At 44.8% G+C, this 18,901-nt stretch overlaps 2 protein-coding genes across 3 annotated transcripts; one reads left to right on the plus strand and one right to left on the minus strand.

Annotated features, from left to right (window-relative positions):
• Positions 1 to 1,043: 1,043 nt before the first annotated feature.
• epyc (epiphycan) lies at positions 1,044 to 14,734 on the plus strand (the record flags this gene model as incomplete). Its single annotated transcript, XM_080851702.1, has 7 exons — positions 1,044 to 1,238; positions 9,626 to 9,664; positions 9,764 to 10,019; positions 13,164 to 13,322; positions 13,593 to 13,795; positions 14,035 to 14,130; positions 14,564 to 14,734. 7 exons carry the CDS (start codon positions 1,044 to 1,046, stop codon positions 14,732 to 14,734), a joined length of 1,119 nt encoding a protein of 372 aa, XP_080707828.1.
• Positions 14,735 to 15,851: 1,117 nt separating this feature from the next.
• LOC308375460 (uncharacterized protein) lies at positions 15,852 to 18,900 on the minus strand. 2 transcript variants are annotated; one of them, XM_080851616.1, is made up of 4 exons: positions 18,647 to 18,900; positions 18,349 to 18,442; positions 17,989 to 18,076; positions 15,852 to 16,869 (listed from the first exon to the last, which is right to left on the minus strand). In XM_080851616.1, exons 1-4 carry the CDS (start codon positions 18,756 to 18,758, stop codon positions 16,129 to 16,131), a joined length of 1,035 nt encoding a protein of 344 aa, XP_080707742.1. In that variant the 5' UTR covers positions 18,759 to 18,900; the 3' UTR covers positions 15,852 to 16,128. The 2 variants fall into 2 exon arrangements, with proteins under 2 accessions (XP_080707742.1, XP_080707743.1); XM_080851617.1 differs by lacking the exon at positions 18,349 to 18,442 and having other exon boundaries at positions 18,647 to 18,751.
• Between the last annotated feature and the right edge of the window lies 1 nt (position 18,901).

Raw genomic sequence — 18,901 nt, forward strand, 5'->3', positions numbered from 1 at the left:
CTAGCCTTTGTCATCCTGTCATCTCCTCACTTTATAAACCCCACCTCTAACCTCTCAGCTGTGACATAAAAACGAGGCGGCGATTGACAGGTTCAATACAAAAAAAAAACACAAAAGAAAAGTGGGCCTCTCCTCTCCTCTTCGGCGGGCATGGACCCTGGCTGGACTCCTGAGCATGCTACCGGGTCTGTCCACACATGACTAATGAGCTCTGAACCTTGTGACCTCACCTGGGCCTGCTGCCGCCGCCACCATCGTGTGCTCAGCGGACCAGAGAGAGCCCTGAGAGTGGGTCGGTCGGCACGTCCGCGGTGTAGCTCGGCAGCCAGGGGGAGCCCACAGTCGCCATGAACACATTTGTCATGTCTGTGTGTCTGCCAGCGGATGGCCCAGAAGTCAGGTGTGTGTGTGTGTGGGTGTGGTTGTGTGTGTGTGTGTGTGTGTGTGTGTGTGTGTGTGTGTGTGCGTGCATGTACATGCCTGTGTGATGTCTCTGTGTAAGTATGCCTATGGGTGTGTGTTTACTTGTCAATGGGTTTTGTGTAGAGGTCAAGGTCAATCTCTTCTTTGACCCCATGGAAGCCCAGCTTGTCTCATAAATGGTCAGCCCTGAGTTTGTTTTTAAGGGTCAGTAAGTTTGTTGCACCGCCATTTCTGGGCTGCCTTCTATTTGACATGGCAATTAAGCACAGAAATAATAAGCCCTTTGCAACACGGCCAACCAAAGCCTCATGCCTCAACCAAAGTCCTTTTTAAGCTCTAGCATCTCTTGCAGTATAACATTTCCAAACAGTTTTAATATCCCTGTTAATGTGTTCTGCCAGACTTAAAAATGTTTATTGAATTTAAATTGTGAATTCAAATTGGCATAGAACTGTTACACAGAGTGTAACTCTTTATCTTCCCCTCACCCTGCATCTGTCTCTCAACCTCTTCATCTCCATCTTCCTGTTTCTCTCTCTCTTTCTTCTCTCCATAAACTATCTCAATCTCCTCTCTTATTCTCTCTCTCTCTCTCTCTGCCCCCCTCTATAAGGTGGATGATGACTATGCTGGCTAGGCTTGTGGTGGGACTCCTGGTCCTCAAGGTGGCCGCAGCCTCTCCCGCCAGACACCCCCGGCAAGTGGAACTGGACACGTACGACGAAAACAACTATGATGTGGATGCAGACAACGTCAATCTGGAGAACCAGGACGTGTATGACTACTATGACGGAGTTACCATCGATGAACCTCAGGTGAGAGAGAAAAAGTGGCCACAGGACTTTTGTGGGCTTTGGCCTTCAAGAGACACTATTGCATAACATTCATTGTGAAACTCTTGATGACTGTCTACAGTGCATTCAGAAAGTATTTAGACCCCTTCATTTTTTCACATTTTGTTATGTTGCAGTCTTGTGCTAAAACCGATTCAAGTCATTTTTTTCATCATCAATGTACACTCGGTAAACCAAAATGACAAAGTGAGAAATGTTTGAGATTTTTTTTGCAAATTTGTTTAAAAGAAAAACCTGAAATATCGCATAAGTATTCAGACCATTTACCCGATCAGCAGATTAAAATGAGACTCATAGTCACAGGTTAGGGCTGAGGGAGATGGGGTAGCCATTGCATGACCCCTATGGTTGACTACGTCAGCATCGGCCTTGCAAAGTTTAGGGTGGCATGTTGAGACATTTTCAACCCATAAAGCATATTTGTAAAAAAAAAAAAAAAAAAAAAAAGCTTTGTCAATATTAACACCAGCCTTGATGTATTTCATCACAGTACAGCCATATCATTTAGTTAGCACCTTTAAAAAACACACACACACATTTAAGGGTGCAGTTACACTTAAAGGACATCTCTGTACTTTCCTTAACCCTGAGCAGTCGTCCGGTCCCTGCCACTGTAAAATACCCCCACAGCATGATGCTGCCAACACCATGCTTCACCTTTGGGCACTTGGACAGGTGATGAGCAGTGCCAGGTTTCTTCCAGACATGATGTTTAGAATTGAAGCCAAGCAGTTCAATCTTCGTTTCATCAGACCAGTCTATGCTGTTTCTCCCAGTCAGTGAGTCCATTTAGTGCTTTTTTTTGCAAACTCCAAGCGAGCCTTCTTGTGTCTTTCATTGTCAGCTGTGAGACAGATGTGTGCCTTCCCAAATCAATTGAATTTACCACAGGTGGATTGACTCTAATCAAGGTGTAGAAACATGAGGATCAATATCTCAATGACTCAAAGTGTCATCGCAAAGGGTGATATTTCAGTTTTTCTTTTTCAATGAATCTGACGACATTTCTAAAATCCTGTTTTTGTTTTGTCTTAATGGGATATTGAATGCTTATTGAAAATGCATTTAAACAATGTTAGCACAAGACTTCAACATATCAAAATGTGAGAATACTTTCTGAATGCACATTATATCAACTGCCATTTCTTTCCATAATGTTGGTTGGGGTTAAAATATCTTATGATTCCAAGTTAAAACAGTCTGAAAATGGCATACTTGTCTAAAGCCAGGCCTTAGCGCCCTTCATCATGTTTTATCATATAACCTTTAGATTGACATTGGCTTTTGAGCAGCTTATAGCCAGAAAGTGTTGGACTCGGGCCAATCCATACCTTTTTGCTGACAGTTCCATTTTGTCCCTTGCAAACTGATAATTGCATGTAGGCCTATTCATCTTCCAGGATTTTTCTGAACAGATAACTCCCTGTCCCCCTGCAGCTGAGCAGCTGGGAGGGCCTGTCGCCTGGGTTTACCTTTCCCGTCATGTTCTAGAACAGATGGTTCTTGTTAGGGACTGTGAATCAGCTCTCCTTCATATTAGGAGGTTACGTAACACTTGTGTGCAGTACTCGATGGTAGGCCTACTGACAGGCATGTTTCAGAAAGACACTTTCATCACGGGAGGATTCATTTGTGACAGAATGTGCGCCAGACCTGTTTGACATACTTACCTTATTGGGCAACAGGCATAAACATAGGGTTTATTGTTAGAAAAAAACTGGATTGTAGAACATTATTGTCAAGGTTGGGGAGTAGCTAGTTACATTACAAATATAATACGTTTATTTGTATTACATAAGACAAAATATGTCATCAAATTACAGAAACTAATCAAACTGTTGGTGATTACAAAGGGGTTGCATCTGAATATATAATTTTTTGTAAAAAGTTTTAGAGCTTATAAATAGAATAAAACATTTATTCTGTTGCTTTGCATCTTTTCCCCATCTAAACAGGCTTCATTCATTTGGCAGCATGCACTCAGATTTTGAGCCTTATTATTGGTTCTCTTGTTTGAATTTGCACTGCCTCTCATCTGGCAATAAAAAAAGTAATCAAAAGTAATACATTATATGACTTTGAAGTCATTTAAAAAGTTACATGACTTATTACATTTTTAACAGGATAACTAGATTACATTTCAAAAGCCACCTTCCCAATCGTGATTATACTTGTGATTAATGCTTGTATGTAGATGAAAATCTAGATTTGATTTGTGTAGCCTGATAATCTGTGTCTAGGCTGCAAACTGTAAAACCAGATCTGTTTTTTTTTTTATAGCCCCCCTCTATCTGCAAGTGCTGCTAGGTTAAACCAGATTCTTCTAGTCACCACAAAGCATTTAAATCTACAACTCTGGTGTTGATTAACAGTCCGCCATAAACTTGCAATGCGTATAATCTGGTGCTGGCAATTATATTCTTAAACTAAACCTTGCCAGTCAAATGCCTTTTTGCAATTTTCCAGGAATTGTTTCTTTCCCTCTCTCTCCCACCCCCCCTCTCCCCCCCTCCATGCCTAGTCTTGTTTGTTGTTTTCTGCCTGCAGTTTCCATCTGCCATCTTTGGAATATGAGGAACAGCGGAACATTATGTATTGGAAGCTGGAATTAGAATTAATGTTCTGATGGAATGTGAATTGCCTTTTCTAATGGAACTGTGTGGCATTTTTGTAAAAGTTATGCAATTTAAATGAGAACCCTTTCAAATGATCCTAACTATCCTAAATCATGTACTCATTGTGTAATGAGAAATTAGATACATTTGGGTAACTATTTCTTCTGGCATGTGCTGTGTATGAATGATAGACTTACTGTAGATAGACTGATGGAGACCGTTAAAAAAAGGAAAGTGAGAGAGACAGTGAGAAAGCAAGTGAGTGAGTGTATGAGAGTGAATAAGATTTGAGGAAGTCAGTTCAGAGGAAACGGTAACCTACTGTATATAATGATGTGACCTGTCTGCAATGTGGGTTTGGATCTGGAAAATGGTTCAGATTATGCTCTTTTGCAACCAGAACCTGGGCCAGAACTATACTAGGCTGGCACAGCTCAGGGCAGCAGGATTGGATTTACAAAATGGATCAGAACAAAACACCAGCAGCCTTAAGTAGATCCTGATGTGGAAGCTTCTTTTTCCAGTCTGCAATTTAGCATGCAGTCAAGTGTTCACTCAAGTACTGAGCTGGAGAATTTACCTATAAGGGACTCCCCAGTTCCCTCAATCAGTCCATATGCTGAACGTTATAGATACTTCACAATGCCGTGACAACAGCCCAAGCATTTTCAAGATCGTATTACTTTGGCCGGTGGTCGTGGTGGTTTGGAGAGCTCGTGTAAATGTGTCTAATTTGAAACATAAACGAAAGCAAATACTCTCAGCAAGGGCTGATCCCACAGAGCAAAGAAGAGGGAAGCAAAAAATATTCATATGTAGACCAGACTCGACCGCCTCATCTAGACCAGACTCAACCGCCTCATCTAGACCAGACTTGACTGCCTCATCTAGACCAGACTAGACTGCCTCACTAGACTGCCTCACTAGACCAGACTAGACTGTCTCACTAGACCAGACTAGACTGCCTCACTAGACCAGACTAGACTGTCTCACTAGACCAGACTAGACTGTCTCACTAGACTGCCTCATCTAGACCAGACTAGACTGCCTCACTAGACCAGACTAGACTGTCTCACTAGACTGCCTCATCTAGACCAGACTAGACTGCCTCACTAGACCAGACTAGACTGCCTCACTAGACCAGACTAGACTGTCTCACTAGACTGCCTCACTAGACCAGACTAGACTGCCTCACTAGACCAGACTAGACTGTCTCACTAGACCAGACTAGACTGTCTCACTAGACTGCCTCATCTAGACCAGACTAGACTGCCTCACTAGACCAGACTAGACTGTCTCACTAGACTGCCTCACTAGAGCAAAGGCTGCCTATGCTGTTGTGGGGTGCTTGAACCTATGGACAGAGGGGCAGGATAAGGGGTGTTTGTGTGTGTGTGGGGGGGGGGGGGGGGGGTTTGGGGATGTTGAAGTGCAGCTTAAGAGATATTTCATGAAAAAGGGGCACCTGTGATGAGTGATGTGCTTCTGAAATTCCCGCCCTCTCTCTTTTATGGGTGCTCTCTCTTTCGCTCCTATCTCTCTCTCTCTCTCTCTCTCTCTCTCTCTCTCTCTACCTCTCTCCCTCCCTCTCTCTCTCCCTCTCTCTCTCTCTCTCTCTCTCTCTCTCTCTACCTCCCTCCCTTTATCCCCCTTTACTCCTGCTTACCTTCATAAGAGCAATCAGGCCTTTCTATGTCTTGCTACTGGTTAGAGACTCCACAGCAGTGCACCACCAGTGGGAATAGGAGTCCCACCAGGTGACCTGAATACGTGTGTATGGGAACGCTCAGAGACTAGTGCACATTCATGGCCATAGAGTTTATGGAAACTGGATCCTTCACTGTACCATTCAGTGTACTCCCTGTCTTCCTAACGTGAGCGAGCCTCAGAGAATTTTTCCACTGAAGGGTGAAAAAAAAACTTAAACTGGTATTCTTTTGACCTCTGACCCATAGTGTGAACCCTGACTTTGTGATTGACGGTTGCTTCAGGAGCCGGGGCATTCCTGTGAGGTCTCAGAGAAGTGCCAAGGGCTCTTCAGCCACCCAGGCAGATCTACAGACATGTCACCACATGGAGATACACTCACACTCACACACACACACACACACACACACACACACACACACACACACACACACGTATGTATGTACATACAGACACATACTCACACACACATACACACTCTCACAAACACACTTACTGTCATATGTCTAGTCAATGCACACTCACAAGCCTCATACTTGCAGCCTAAACAGGGTATTATACAACAAATATCAGAGTCTATCCATTGGGGGAGGGGGGCTAAGTGTTGCGATACTGTTTGTTAGCTTTAGGGTTAATAGGCAGCTGGTGTGTTAAGACTGCTTCTGGCACCTCTGTACTAAGTGTGTGAAATGTGCTGGGTAGGCACTTTTCTTCTGTCTCGATTGCACTGAGACACCGTGGAAAGATAAATCGTATGCGTGTGTGTGTGTGTGTGTGTGTGTGTGTGTGTGTGTGTGTGTGTGTGTGCGTGTGTGTGAGTGTGTGGGAGAGAGAGAGGGAGAGAGAGAGAGAGAGAGAGAGAGAGAGAGAGAGAAAGAGAGAGAGAGAGAGAGAATCTGAGAGCCACAGGCAGATGATCCAGACTCCATATTTCAAAATCGGAGAATAAATCTAATTACATTTGGATATGCGTATGTGTGTGTGTGTGTGTGTGTGTGTGTGTGTGCGTGTGTCTTCATCCTCAAACATTTTTAGCTGCCTGACAGGGGTGGTGTTTGCTTTTTGGGGGTGGTGGTTTGGGGGTGGGGGGTGGAGGGGTGAGAAGGAGGGGGGGTGTTGGGGGGTTGGATTTTGAGAGTATGAGGGAAGAAGGGGGGGTCTCCTGTTGCAAGCTTGCAGTGTGCTTCTCAACGCTACTCAATGCCTCTCCTTGTTGTCCCACAAACTCTCTTTGCTGTCAGAGTTTTCTAGTAAATGCATTTAACCTTTAACATTCGACTCAGTTTGCAAATATTTCCTCTCCGGTTTTCTTTCATTTGTCATAGGCCCAATGTATGGATTTGTATTGGTGCTGCAGGCCTCTGTAACTGAACTCCTTAATTATTATTTGTGTCAGCATGGGCACTGAAGTAGTCTTCTATTAGTCTCAACTCTTGAAACACAAATGCTATGGTAGGAATATAGGAAGAGTATAGTCAAAGTGAAATATGGATTTCAGCTACCATGTGTGTCGTGGTTCCACAAGGACCATTTGTATCTGGGAGATAGAAGCTTAGCTTTACGAGTGAAGGAGAGTGTCTGCTCTCACCTGAGATCTCAGTGGGTCTTTGGCTCCCCACTGGGGTGGAATGGGGAACTGCAGGGCAGTGGTGACCGCTGCATAGAAAGCAATGCACAGATGTGGAAAAAGTTAGCAGTGGTGTCTGTTTCAAAAGCTTAGGCATGGCTTGTGGGATGTATGTATTTGATATATTTAATCTGCCTCTCACAAGTAGTTTGTGTACATCATGCATTAGCCAAACAAGGTCACTTCAGATCTTATATCGGCTTCTGAGTAACCATAAGTCTAAATAATGAAAGATTAGTCTTACTACGTCTTACTATTTTAAATCAAATGCTGTTTGATTACATAGACCTACAACTCATCACAAGATACTGCCATTGTACAGGCATTTTAGTGGGGAAACTACTAAACACTGAATAGAGTCTCAAGTGAAGTAGTATCATTATAATCATCATAAAGGAGGGGGGAAATGGATTCATCGCTTGCTATGCAAAGGTCGTGGGTTTACACAAATGAGTGTAGGCCTATACATTTCTTGTGCTGTAATTTGATATGATACAAGACGATGCAAGAAAATGATACAAGACATCTGGAAGCTTATTTAAAGGTATAAACCATTTCCCGTGCAACTGTTAGGTATTTAGATTTAGAAACAGACAGATGTCTTATATTGCCAGATAAACAGATTGATCACTTCTCAACAATGGTAAACAAGAATGTCAGTTCTCCAGTGGGTTACACGGCTGACGTCCTCTTAATTTATTCTGATTTCATTAGAACTGCAAAGAGCAAGAGAATGTTGCTTCACATGCTTCCCCTACCACAATGTAGTTGTGGATGTTCTCTTCATAATTGGAAAGCAAAGAGAAGAGATGGTACTTTGACGTGTAACAACTGGAAAGAGACCAAGTGAATGTGTCATTTGGGTTTACAGTCAGAGCCATAGCAGACATTTTATTTACCCCATAGTATATACCATATACAGGCAACTGGTGTTATATTTATTATATGTAGGCCTAAAGCCTAGAACACATTTCTTGTGTGAACTTGTGCCACCTGTGCAACGGGACTGAAACTGGTGTTGAAGAACCAGGTTTAGCTCCCCTCCTGGCCCCAACACCTCCCCTCCCCTCCCTCTACATCTCCCCTCCTGACCCCAACATATCCCCTAAATCTCCCCTCCCCGACGCCTACATCTCCCCCCGGACCCCTACATCTCCCCTCCTGACCCCTACATCTCCCCTCCCCTCCCTCTACATCTCCCCTCCTGACCCCTACATCTCCCCTCCCTGACCCCTACATCTCCCCTCCCTGACCCCTACATCTCCCCTCCTGACCCCTACATCTCCCCTCCCCTCCCTCTACATCTCCCCTCCCTGACCCCTACATCTCCCCTCCCCTCCCTCTACATCTCCCCTCCCCGACGCCTACATCTCCCCTCCCCTCCCTCTACATCTCCCCTCCTGACCCCTACATCTCCCCTCCCTGACCCCTACATCTCCCCTCCCCTCCCTTTACATCTCCCCTCCCTGACCCCTACATCTCCCCTCCTCTCCCTCTACATCTCCCCTCCCTGACCCCTACATCTCCCCTCCTGACCCCTACATCTCCCCTCCCCTCCCTCTACATCTCCCCTCCTGACCCCTACATCTCCCCTCCCCGACGCCTACATCTCCCCTCCCTGACCCCTACATCTCCCTTCCCTGACACCTTCATCTCCCCTCCCTGACCCCTACATCTCCCCTCCTGACGCCTACATCTCCCCTCCCCTCCCTCTACATCTCCCCTCCCTGACCCCTACATCTCCCCTTCCCGACGCCTACATCTCCCCTCCTGAGGCCTACATCTCTCCTCCTGACCCTACATCTCCCCTCCCTCTACGTCTCCCCTCCCCTCCCTCTACATCTCCCCTCCCTCTACATCGCCCCCCAGACGCCTACATCTCCCCTCCCCTCCCTCTACATCTCCCCTCCCCTCCCTCTACATCTCCCCTCCCCTCCCCCCCCCCTACATCTCCCCTCCCCTCCCTCTACATCTCCCCTCCTGACCCCAACATCTCCCCTAAATCTCCCCTCCCCGACGCCTACATCTCCCCCCGGACCCCTACATCTCCCCTCCTGACGCCTACATCTCCCCTCCCCTCCCCCTACATCTCCCCTCCCCTCCCTCTACATCTCCCCTCCTGACCCCAACATCTCCCCTAAATCTCCCCTCCCCGACGCCTACATCTCCCCTCCTGACCTCTTCATCTCCCCTCCCCGACGCCTACATCTCCCCCCGGACGCCTACATTTCTTCTCCCCGACGCCTACATCTCCCCTCCCCGATGCCTACATCTCCCCTCCTGACCTCTACATCTCCCCTCCCCGACGCCTACATCTCCCTCCCTGACACCTGCATCTCAAAACGTGACAAAAAGTATCACTGACATGGATTTTTCTGGTTTCCCACTCTGGTCCACAGATAGAGATCGGTACACTGGCCCCGCCCGAGGAAAACGGAGCCTCGCTGGAGCAAGGAGAGGAGGGAGAGGAGGGAGAGGAGGAAGAGGAGGTGGAGGTGGAGGCAGAGCCGGAGGCAGAGGCGGAGGCGGGGGCGGAGGGAGAGGAGGAAGAGGAGGCGGAAGCAGAGCCGGAGGCAGAGGCGGGGGCGGAGGGAGAGGGAGAGGAGGAAGAGGAGGCGGAGGCAGAGCCGGAGCCGGAGGTGGAGGAGGTGGAGGAGGCCGAGGAAGTGGAGGAATTTGAGGAAGTGGAGGAGGTGGAGGCGGCTGAGGAGGAGGTGCCCATCCAGCCCAAGTTCATCTCAGGGGGAGGCTCTGGGGGGTCTGGGGTCCTCATGGGCCCTGACACGCAGGGAGGTCTGTGGCAAACAACACAACTACCACCACCATACTCTCTCTTTCCCTCTCTCTATCTCTATCTTTCCTGTCCCTCTATCTATCTATCTATCTATCTATTTATCTATCTATCTATCTATCTATCGATCCATCTATCTCTCTCTCTCGCACACACACACACCGTACACACACACACACACACACACCAGCACAACTCTAATCAGTGACGCAGAAAGCATAACCATCCCACTGCTGCCATTCCATTTAACTTCCCACCAGTGGTTAAATGTGTGTTACCTCCCCTTTAACGCTCACTCACTCAGTCATCAAATCCAATCAAGCTTGACCATCACCTCTCTCTCTCTTTCACTCACTTGCTCTCACTCTATCTGTTTTTTTGTCTCGAATCATTGCCCATCTCTTGTCTAATCTGTCACTTAACACCTAATCTTGTCTCAAACAAGAGGAGGAGCTGCGCCTGACGCCCATTGACATTCTTCACATCTCTGGGGACTCGGGAGAGTCGGGAGATGCCTCGGGGGCGTCTGGGGAAGCTGGGGGCTCTGGGGCTTCTGGAGATTTTGGTTCCGGCGTGTCCGGAGCTTCTGGTGACTTTGGCTCTGGGGGTTCCGGGGCTTCCGGCCAGGTGGAGTTCTCCGGAAACTCCGAGGTGGAGTTCTCCGGAATCTCCGGCGACTTTGGCTCGGGGCTGTCCGAGGCTTCCGGCGAGGTGGAGTTCTCCGGAATATCCGGCGACTCTGCTGGGGAAGCTTCCGGAGCCTCCGGAGACCTTGGCGCCGAAGCTTCGGGAACTTCCGGCGACCTGGGCTCTGCAGGTTCTGGAGTCTCTGGTGACCTTGGTTCTGGAGCCTCCGGGGGGTCTGGTGTTTCAGGTTCAGGGATAGTGTTGGTCCCTGATGGAGGTCAGTACCAGTGATTATAGTGGGTAGTCTTCCTTTGAGACAGTCTCTTTAAACCTAGTGGGCATCTGTCCTGTAGAAGTATAGACTTTGATTCCTCTCCTCTGTAGTGATCTCAGTAGTGCCCTTTGGGAAGTTTACGATTAAAGGGTCTTTACTTTGCTACCAAACAGTTTATGCTTACAGCCTAGCATGCATGCTTAAAGCTTTTGGATTCCATTTAACTGTTCAGACTGAGTTAAATGTGTGTGGTTTTTTTTCTTTGTTTTGCATTGATCTTTGCCATCCCTCTCTCCATCCCTCCATCCCTCCATCCATCCATCCACTGTCCTTCCCGGGGCTCTATTTTCTCTCTCACTGCACTGCTTCGCCTTGTCTCTAACAAGAGGAGGAGCTCCCCCTGGTGCCGGACATCCCCGAGGAAGCCTCTGGAGCTTCCGCGGAGGAGTCAGGGGATTCTGGGGAGGAGGAGGTTATAGTAGTCCCTGAAATAGAGGAAGGTCAGTACCTCCACAGCCCCCGATGCTTTTGCTTAAAATAATAATGCTACCATATGAACACACATATTCTTTCATTGATAGTTGATTGATTTTTATTGATTGATTTATTTTTGATTAATATGATTTGATCTGTTGGATGTTTGATGAGGGTAGCCAGAGGTATATTGGTATTTGGTATGGTATATTGAGAAATGAGCACAGAGTAAGAATTAGCATAATGCTATCAGAGAGGCAAGGGTGGGGGGAGTTGTCCAGTTATTACATTAGGCTGTTTGACCCATATAGAATGTGCATGTGGCTGACAGTGAGCTTAAGCCCTATGGCCACCTCAGTGCTCAGCTGGTTATACAGTATGTATACATTGTCCTTAGCCATCATACTTCTTCTGCTTCATGCTTCATTTAACTGCACTGAATTGGTTAAATGTCAGCCTCAGAAACACTCATCATCATGTGTAACTTGCTTTCTTTTATCAGCCATCACTCATTTGTGTCTCACCTGTTCCATTTGTCAACTAATGTCCATCCTCATGTTCCCGTGATCTGTCTGTCTTTTAACACCTAATGTGTGTGTGTAAACAAGAGGAAGAGCTGCTCCCGACAGTCCCTACCATCCCGCAGGAGGGCACAGGGGGTACTGTTGGATCAGGAGGGTCAGGCCTCCCTGACATTGACATTGACATTGACATTGACAGCACGCAAGGTCAGTACCACAACACCACCACTCCTGTCTGTTCACGACTGACTACTCGGGGAAGACACACCATGTCAACAAGCAGCAATAGGCAGCAGCTTAAAAGACTCAGTTTGAATAACTATGTACTGTACATTCTGGAGTGTCTAATATCCAGACGTTACTCCCAAGGCATTGAATTTCCAGTGATGGAATAGCCTTAATTTCTTAACAACTATAAAAGACTGTTGAATTTTTGAAGAAAGTTCTTGCTTTCTGACGATTTTTAGACCAAAATCAATTCCACAAGTGCTGATGCTCCAGATACTCAAGTAGCCAAAATAAGGATGGTTTTATCGCTCCCTTACAGCATAAACAGCATGCAGTCACAAAAACCTGATTACAGAGGGGTTTTCTATGATCAATTAGCCTTTTACAAACATGATAATTTAGGTTTTGCTAACCTTATGTGCCAATGAAACATGTGTACACTCAATTTCAGGTTATGTCAATACCAAAAAGGTGTGTTAATTTTTTAGAATCATCTTTCAGTGATTCCAAAGTTTGGAATGTAGTGTCTAGAAAAATGTGACCTGTTCAGTACATGTGAAATGTGTTTTCTAATGTCCACTCCCCGGCTGGGGGCTCATATTGCCTCCTTATATATGAACTCAGAAAAGAAAGTAAATGCTCGAGGATACCTCCATAAGCACTGATCCAGCATGGTATATTTGACGTATTACATACACACATCAACACAACCCATCCTGTCCATGCATCCTGTATGCCATGTATTTGTTTATCTCCCTGCTGATGTCCCTCCTCCAGTCTATGTCTGTCATGTCATCACCAGCGGTGACAGCGTATAACACTGTTCCATCATCATTAATATATATGTCTCTAATACTTCATACAATAGTGTGTGTGTATGTAACCACACTTGTCTTCTTATTATCTCTCACATGACATACCTCCCACGAAACATACACATTTTATCTCAAGACTTTTGTTGCGATTATTTCATTAAAGCACCTTAATGTTTTTTTAATTTATTTTGCACCATGAATCCCCAGGCATGGCCACTTGTCTGTTGTGTACCTGCCTGGGCGGGTCTGTTTACTGTGACGACGTGAGGCTGCAGAGCGTGCCCCCTCTGCCCAAAGAAACCACTCACTTCTATGCCCGCTACAACAAGATCACCAAGATCAACAAGTCCGACTTTGCTAACATGAGTATGTGCCCAACTTTGAAAAGAAACACAAAAATGCTGAAACTTATTGTCCACATGCATGAATCAACACAATGACATCTGTACTGAGGGGCTCTCAAATTAATCTTCTCTACCGGAATGAAGTACAGCTGAATCTCTTTTGTGGAGTCTTCAGTTTATCCGCTATGGAAGAAGGAGCATATCTTTAAGTATGAATAGTAATGCCACGTGAACTGGGTGTGTGCCTGTACTGATTGTACTGTACTGTACCTTTATTCTCCTCTGTTTCCAGACAAGCTGAAGAGAATCGATCTTACAAGTAACGAGATCGGCCGGGTTGATGACAATGCCTTCTACGGCCTGCCCGCTCTGGAGGAGGTGGTGCTGAGAGAGAACAAGCTTGTCCATCTGCCAGCCCTGCCAGCTTCTATGACCCTCATTGATGCTAGTCACAACATACTGGGCAGCACAGGCATTCAGAAAGAAGCTTTCAAGGTGACGGAGACAGTATGTGTGTGTGTGTGTGTGTGTGTGTGTGTGTGTGTGTGTGTGTGTGTGTGTTTGTGTGTGTGTGAGAGAGAAAGAGAGAGATCCTATAAAAAAATCATAGCAGAAGATTGTTTAACAGAGTGATCCAGCATTGTTGACATGTAAAGATGGAGAGTATTCAAGTCAGTATGGTATCCTCAAAATCATATGTGCTAAGTACTGCTACTTTGTTACTTTGTTACCAGGATATGACAGGCCTGCTGTACCTGTACTTGACGGATAACAACATTGACTATGTACCTGTACCGCTGCCGGACAGCCTGCGCTCATTGCACCTACAGGTACCTGTACTCCTGCCTCAATGCTGCCACTTACTGCCCATAGATAGAATTGCTTTTATGCCAACTCAGATGTTAAACTGCATGGCCCCACTTTCTATTAGTTGTTAGTTACTTTATAAGTACAATGCACTATATGAGAACATGTTGTTAAAATATGTAGTTGGGCTTTGAGTTAAGGTGGGGTTAGTTCTGATTAGAACATGTCATATCCTTTTAATATAGAAAGTACTTAATATTATGTATTACTTTTTATAAATATTATTATCTTTTGTGTAAAGTGCCACCAGTTAAATAATCATTTGCGCATCATGTTATGACTAAATATTAGCTTTTTATGTATTCCCTAAATGCCAAATATTAATCAGTCCCTAAGAGTTATGATGACTTTACTGAGGTTGTCTGAGGTTTCAAAATGAAATGTCTTTCATCGCAGAACAACAACGTCCAAATGCTGCATGAAGACACATTCTGCAACATCGAAGACTTACACTACATCCGGTACGCTCTGGAGGACGTGCGTCTGGATGGAAACCCCATCAACCTCAGCAGGACCCCGCATGCCTATGTGTGTCTGCCTCGTATTCCTATTGGTGCTCTTATTTAAATTCACACACACACACACACACACACACACACACACACACACACACACAAACACATGCACGCACATACACAAACTTGCACATGTATCAAGATCTCTGTGTGCTCACCCAACTTTATTTCCTCACTAAAGGCTCATGCAAACTTAAAAATGAATAGAAGCCTTTTACTGACATCTTGTGCAAACACACACACACTCACACACACACACACACACACTTGGACACAGTAAGACACTTGAACACACAAAATACTCAGTAGACCACATTTGAATTGGTAATGATGCAAACTTTTCCTTCAACTACCTGTTTCCATATGGATATCCTACCTAAAGACAATAACGCAACACACACACACACACACACACACACACAGACACACACACTATGACCAGAAGTCTCTGGTCAGTGGAAAACAGACTATACAAGTTCAATTTCACAAAGTGACTGGGAAAATGTGACAAAGCCTTTTTAGGTGTCTATGCCACCCACCCACAAACACACACACACACACATACACAAACATATACACACATGCGCGCAGGCACACAGACACACACACAGCAGAGGAAGTTTTATCTTGAATTTTAAGATGTCAGATGAAAAAGATGGGAAGAAATGCAAAGTTATGAACCTCTGAACAAAAACTATGAATCAGTTTTATTGATCAATCAATCAATCAAAAAATATTTTGTTTATTGTATTTTATTCCTGTTCAGGGCTGGCTAAGATGACCAGTGATGATATTGTTCAAATGTGTTTGTTTTGTAAAATAAAATTGTAATAATATTAATATGCAGTTAATTCTCACACACTTTCTGGAAAATTGTTCATTTTACTAGCATACAATTATTCAAGCTGGAACTTACAAATTCGTTGAAAGGAAAATTTGATTATCTAATGCAATAAAAAATAAGCATTCTAACACAATCATTTGTTGTAAAGTCTGTACTGTAATATAAAAAAATATATTCTTTAAATAACTTTTTTACATGAATTGCAATATTTGGTATATTACATTTCAAAGTGTTGTTTAAAACATGCACAATAGCCTTTACATAAATACTTCACAGCTTCTGTATGATTGAGGGGGTTTGTGAGAATGGTTTGGGGGTGAATCATAGTCTGCTATTGTGTTCTTTGTATGGAAATACCACAATTGAATAAAGTTGTTTTGGTGACCTCTCCAAAACAGGGATGGCTCAACGTTTTTATTATCTATGAGCTTAACTTGATAGGAAGATCAGATCTAATGACCTAAAACTTTATTAAAACATGTCCATGTCATGTTTGAACCTTGAAAAAAACCTCAAGAAATGAATTGAGAACTTTTAGAAATTCAGCAGGCACTCCACTCCATAGTACCTTTAGTCTGGCTCGGTGTTTAGAATTTTGAACGTTAGAATTTCTCTAAAAGTTTCTCAAACAAGTCAAGGAACTTCTGTTTCCTCTGCAGACATTCCGGTTCCAGTTCCACTTGCCTGATCCTGTCTGATGTGTTCAATCTGCAATTCGTTGTAATTGTTGTATAGTCCCTTTTACAGGCCACACTGTCCATACCAATTGCTAGCCTATCTCTCTCCAGTCTTGCCCTCTCCTTCTCCAACATTGCTCTCTCCCAGTCCATCGCCCCCCTGTCTCTCTCTACAGACGCCCTCTCTCTCTCCAGTGCGGCCCTGTCTCGGTCCACTGCGGCCAGCTCCCTCTGTAGGCCGGCCCTCTCACGCTCCATCACCATCCTCTCTCGCTCCAGCACCTCCCTCTCTTTCTCCACAAGCATACGGTCGCTGTCCAGCTGCGCCCTCTCCTGCTCGATCTCCTGCCGGTCACACTCCATCTCCTGCCCTGCAGTGCCACCTGGTGCCCACAAGATGTCACTGTCATTCACCAGGAACTCAATCTCGTTTCTCCCCGGCAGCCCCATCCCTGCCGATGCTATCGACTTCTTCCTTGCAGCTTCCCGGTATCGCTTGCGGGGCTTGTTGGGTAGGAAGTCCTCGTTGTTGTTGGCCACAGCAGACGTGATGGACACCACCTTGGCACTGCCCCCTAGCCTTCCCTGCATAGCGTCGTCCATCAGTGTGAACCAGCGCCAACTGTCCGGAATGATAGTCACACCGGCCGGTGGGTTCTTTAGGTCCTGCGTATGGACATGTTCAAGGGTGTCAAACTCTTTTGGTCCTGCACATTGACATTCAAGTGTGTCACACCACAATGTACACATAACTTAAGCTCAACATGTACCTTGAGCTCAAATTGTCATGGTTTTGAATCCTTGAGAGGGCATATGCTCACAAACTATATGCCTCACATGTTCTGTTAGTCACCCTATAATATAACTTACATGACATGGCCATTTGGGTATGCTCTCTGATGATGCTGTCCTCAGTACAATGCTGGCTGGATGTCTCAACATAAATGTATGTCAAAGATGAACTACTTCTTAAAGGAAAATTGGTCACTATAATTACTTTTAATCCGTCACCTCCTTTATGCTCATGTATTGTCAGTCCCTGTTACAATGTCTCCATTTAGACTACAAGCATGCAGCAGCTTAATGCCTACTAAATAATAGAAATTATAGATCAGATTATACATTTGAAATAATACTTGAATTTATTCTTCTCCAACAGAAGCCTGTTGAGTCTGCCTCTGTGCAGGCTTCACAGCAGTCTGCATTAAGGCACCGCTGAAGGCTGCTCAAGAGCACCCATTCAAATCATAGAACGACAAATCGTACTTGCACACACAAATGTAGACAATAAGGCCATGCAAGTGCATGTAACAGGACAGGGACAAAATGTCCGGTTCATTATTTTGTAGAGGAGGGGGAAACATTAATGTCCTCTCTTACTAATATTTCAAGCATCATCATTTTTTTTACTGGTTTTCAAATTAAGAAAACTAAAAGTCAGCAGAACATCAATGTGGACATTTACTTTGTGAACTGCAGAACATGTAGCCCTAGGCTACAAAATGTGATTCCTGAACATTGTTTTACCAGATTTCATTTCACTTCATTTTTATTTTTCCCTCTATCTCCCTACAACCCATATTAGCAGCATAAGTGCTCCCACGAGGGCAGAAATACATGGTTTTTCAGGTCTCAGTTCTCTTGCCTTGGGGGGTTACCAACTGTTTTTGTGCCAAACGTGATGGGGACCACGATTTCACTGTAAACCCATGAATGTGTTATTTTGCTAAATTAAAATGGACAAAAAAAGTGTTATTCCAAATGAAAGTTACATTTCTCCCACACCTTGTATTTCTTTAGAAGGTTGTCCCATTTCTTCTTCGCTTGGTTCGCTGACATCTTTCTGTGCAGACCCATCTCTTTTAAAATCGCCCTATGATGACAAGAGGAAGACCAATGGGAGGGCAATTTGAGGCTAAGTCTATATGTGCATGTAGCCTATAGTTATTATAGTAACTCTATAGTACTATTTCATGAGTTGCCAACTTTCAAGGCTGACATTGTCGTGATAATTGGCTAGATTGACAAAGATTGACCAAAACAGATGTATTTTTTTGGCGTGAGGTGCATTGAAGTCAATGGAATTGTTTTTAGCGTGAGATAGGACATAAATCGTGCGAGTTGGCAACGCGGAACTTAAATCACCTCCAAGCCAGTCTTGCTGAATTTCTCTGCCCAGTGAAAAGTGCTTTATTAGACGCTCTTAACTTTACGAACAGATGCATTTCCTCATCAGTCACTGAAACAATTCACAGAAAAAGAAAAAACGTCATCATTTTCATCAGGATAAAGTAATCAGCACCACCATATTTAGGCTACTTTGGAAGCCACTCGTTAGTGCTTAATCAACACACAAGGGCTCTCTTTGCGACCTAGATAGCATAGGCTACATTTCAAGGATGAGTGGACACATCTGGTCAAGGGCTACAAATAATAACCTTACTTTTATATATGAATTCCAAACCGGGAATAGGGCTCATCGTCCACGGCGTTGTAGACTCGTTATCTGTTGGTTTAGGTGTTGACGGTGCTGAATATAACGCGTGATCCTCCATACTGACGAACAACTCCACCACAAACCAAGGTTGAGGCTCTAAGCTGTAGCCTGGTGATGTAACCTTTACTTCAACAGCAAAACACTTACAGAAGCAGATGGTTGAGCACTGCTTCCGCCTTTTAAAGTGCTCACTTCACGTTA

Source organism: Sprattus sprattus (assembly GCF_963457725.1).
Source record: "Sprattus sprattus genome assembly, chromosome: 14".
NCBI lineage: Eukaryota > Metazoa > Chordata > Actinopteri > Clupeiformes > Clupeidae > Sprattus > Sprattus sprattus.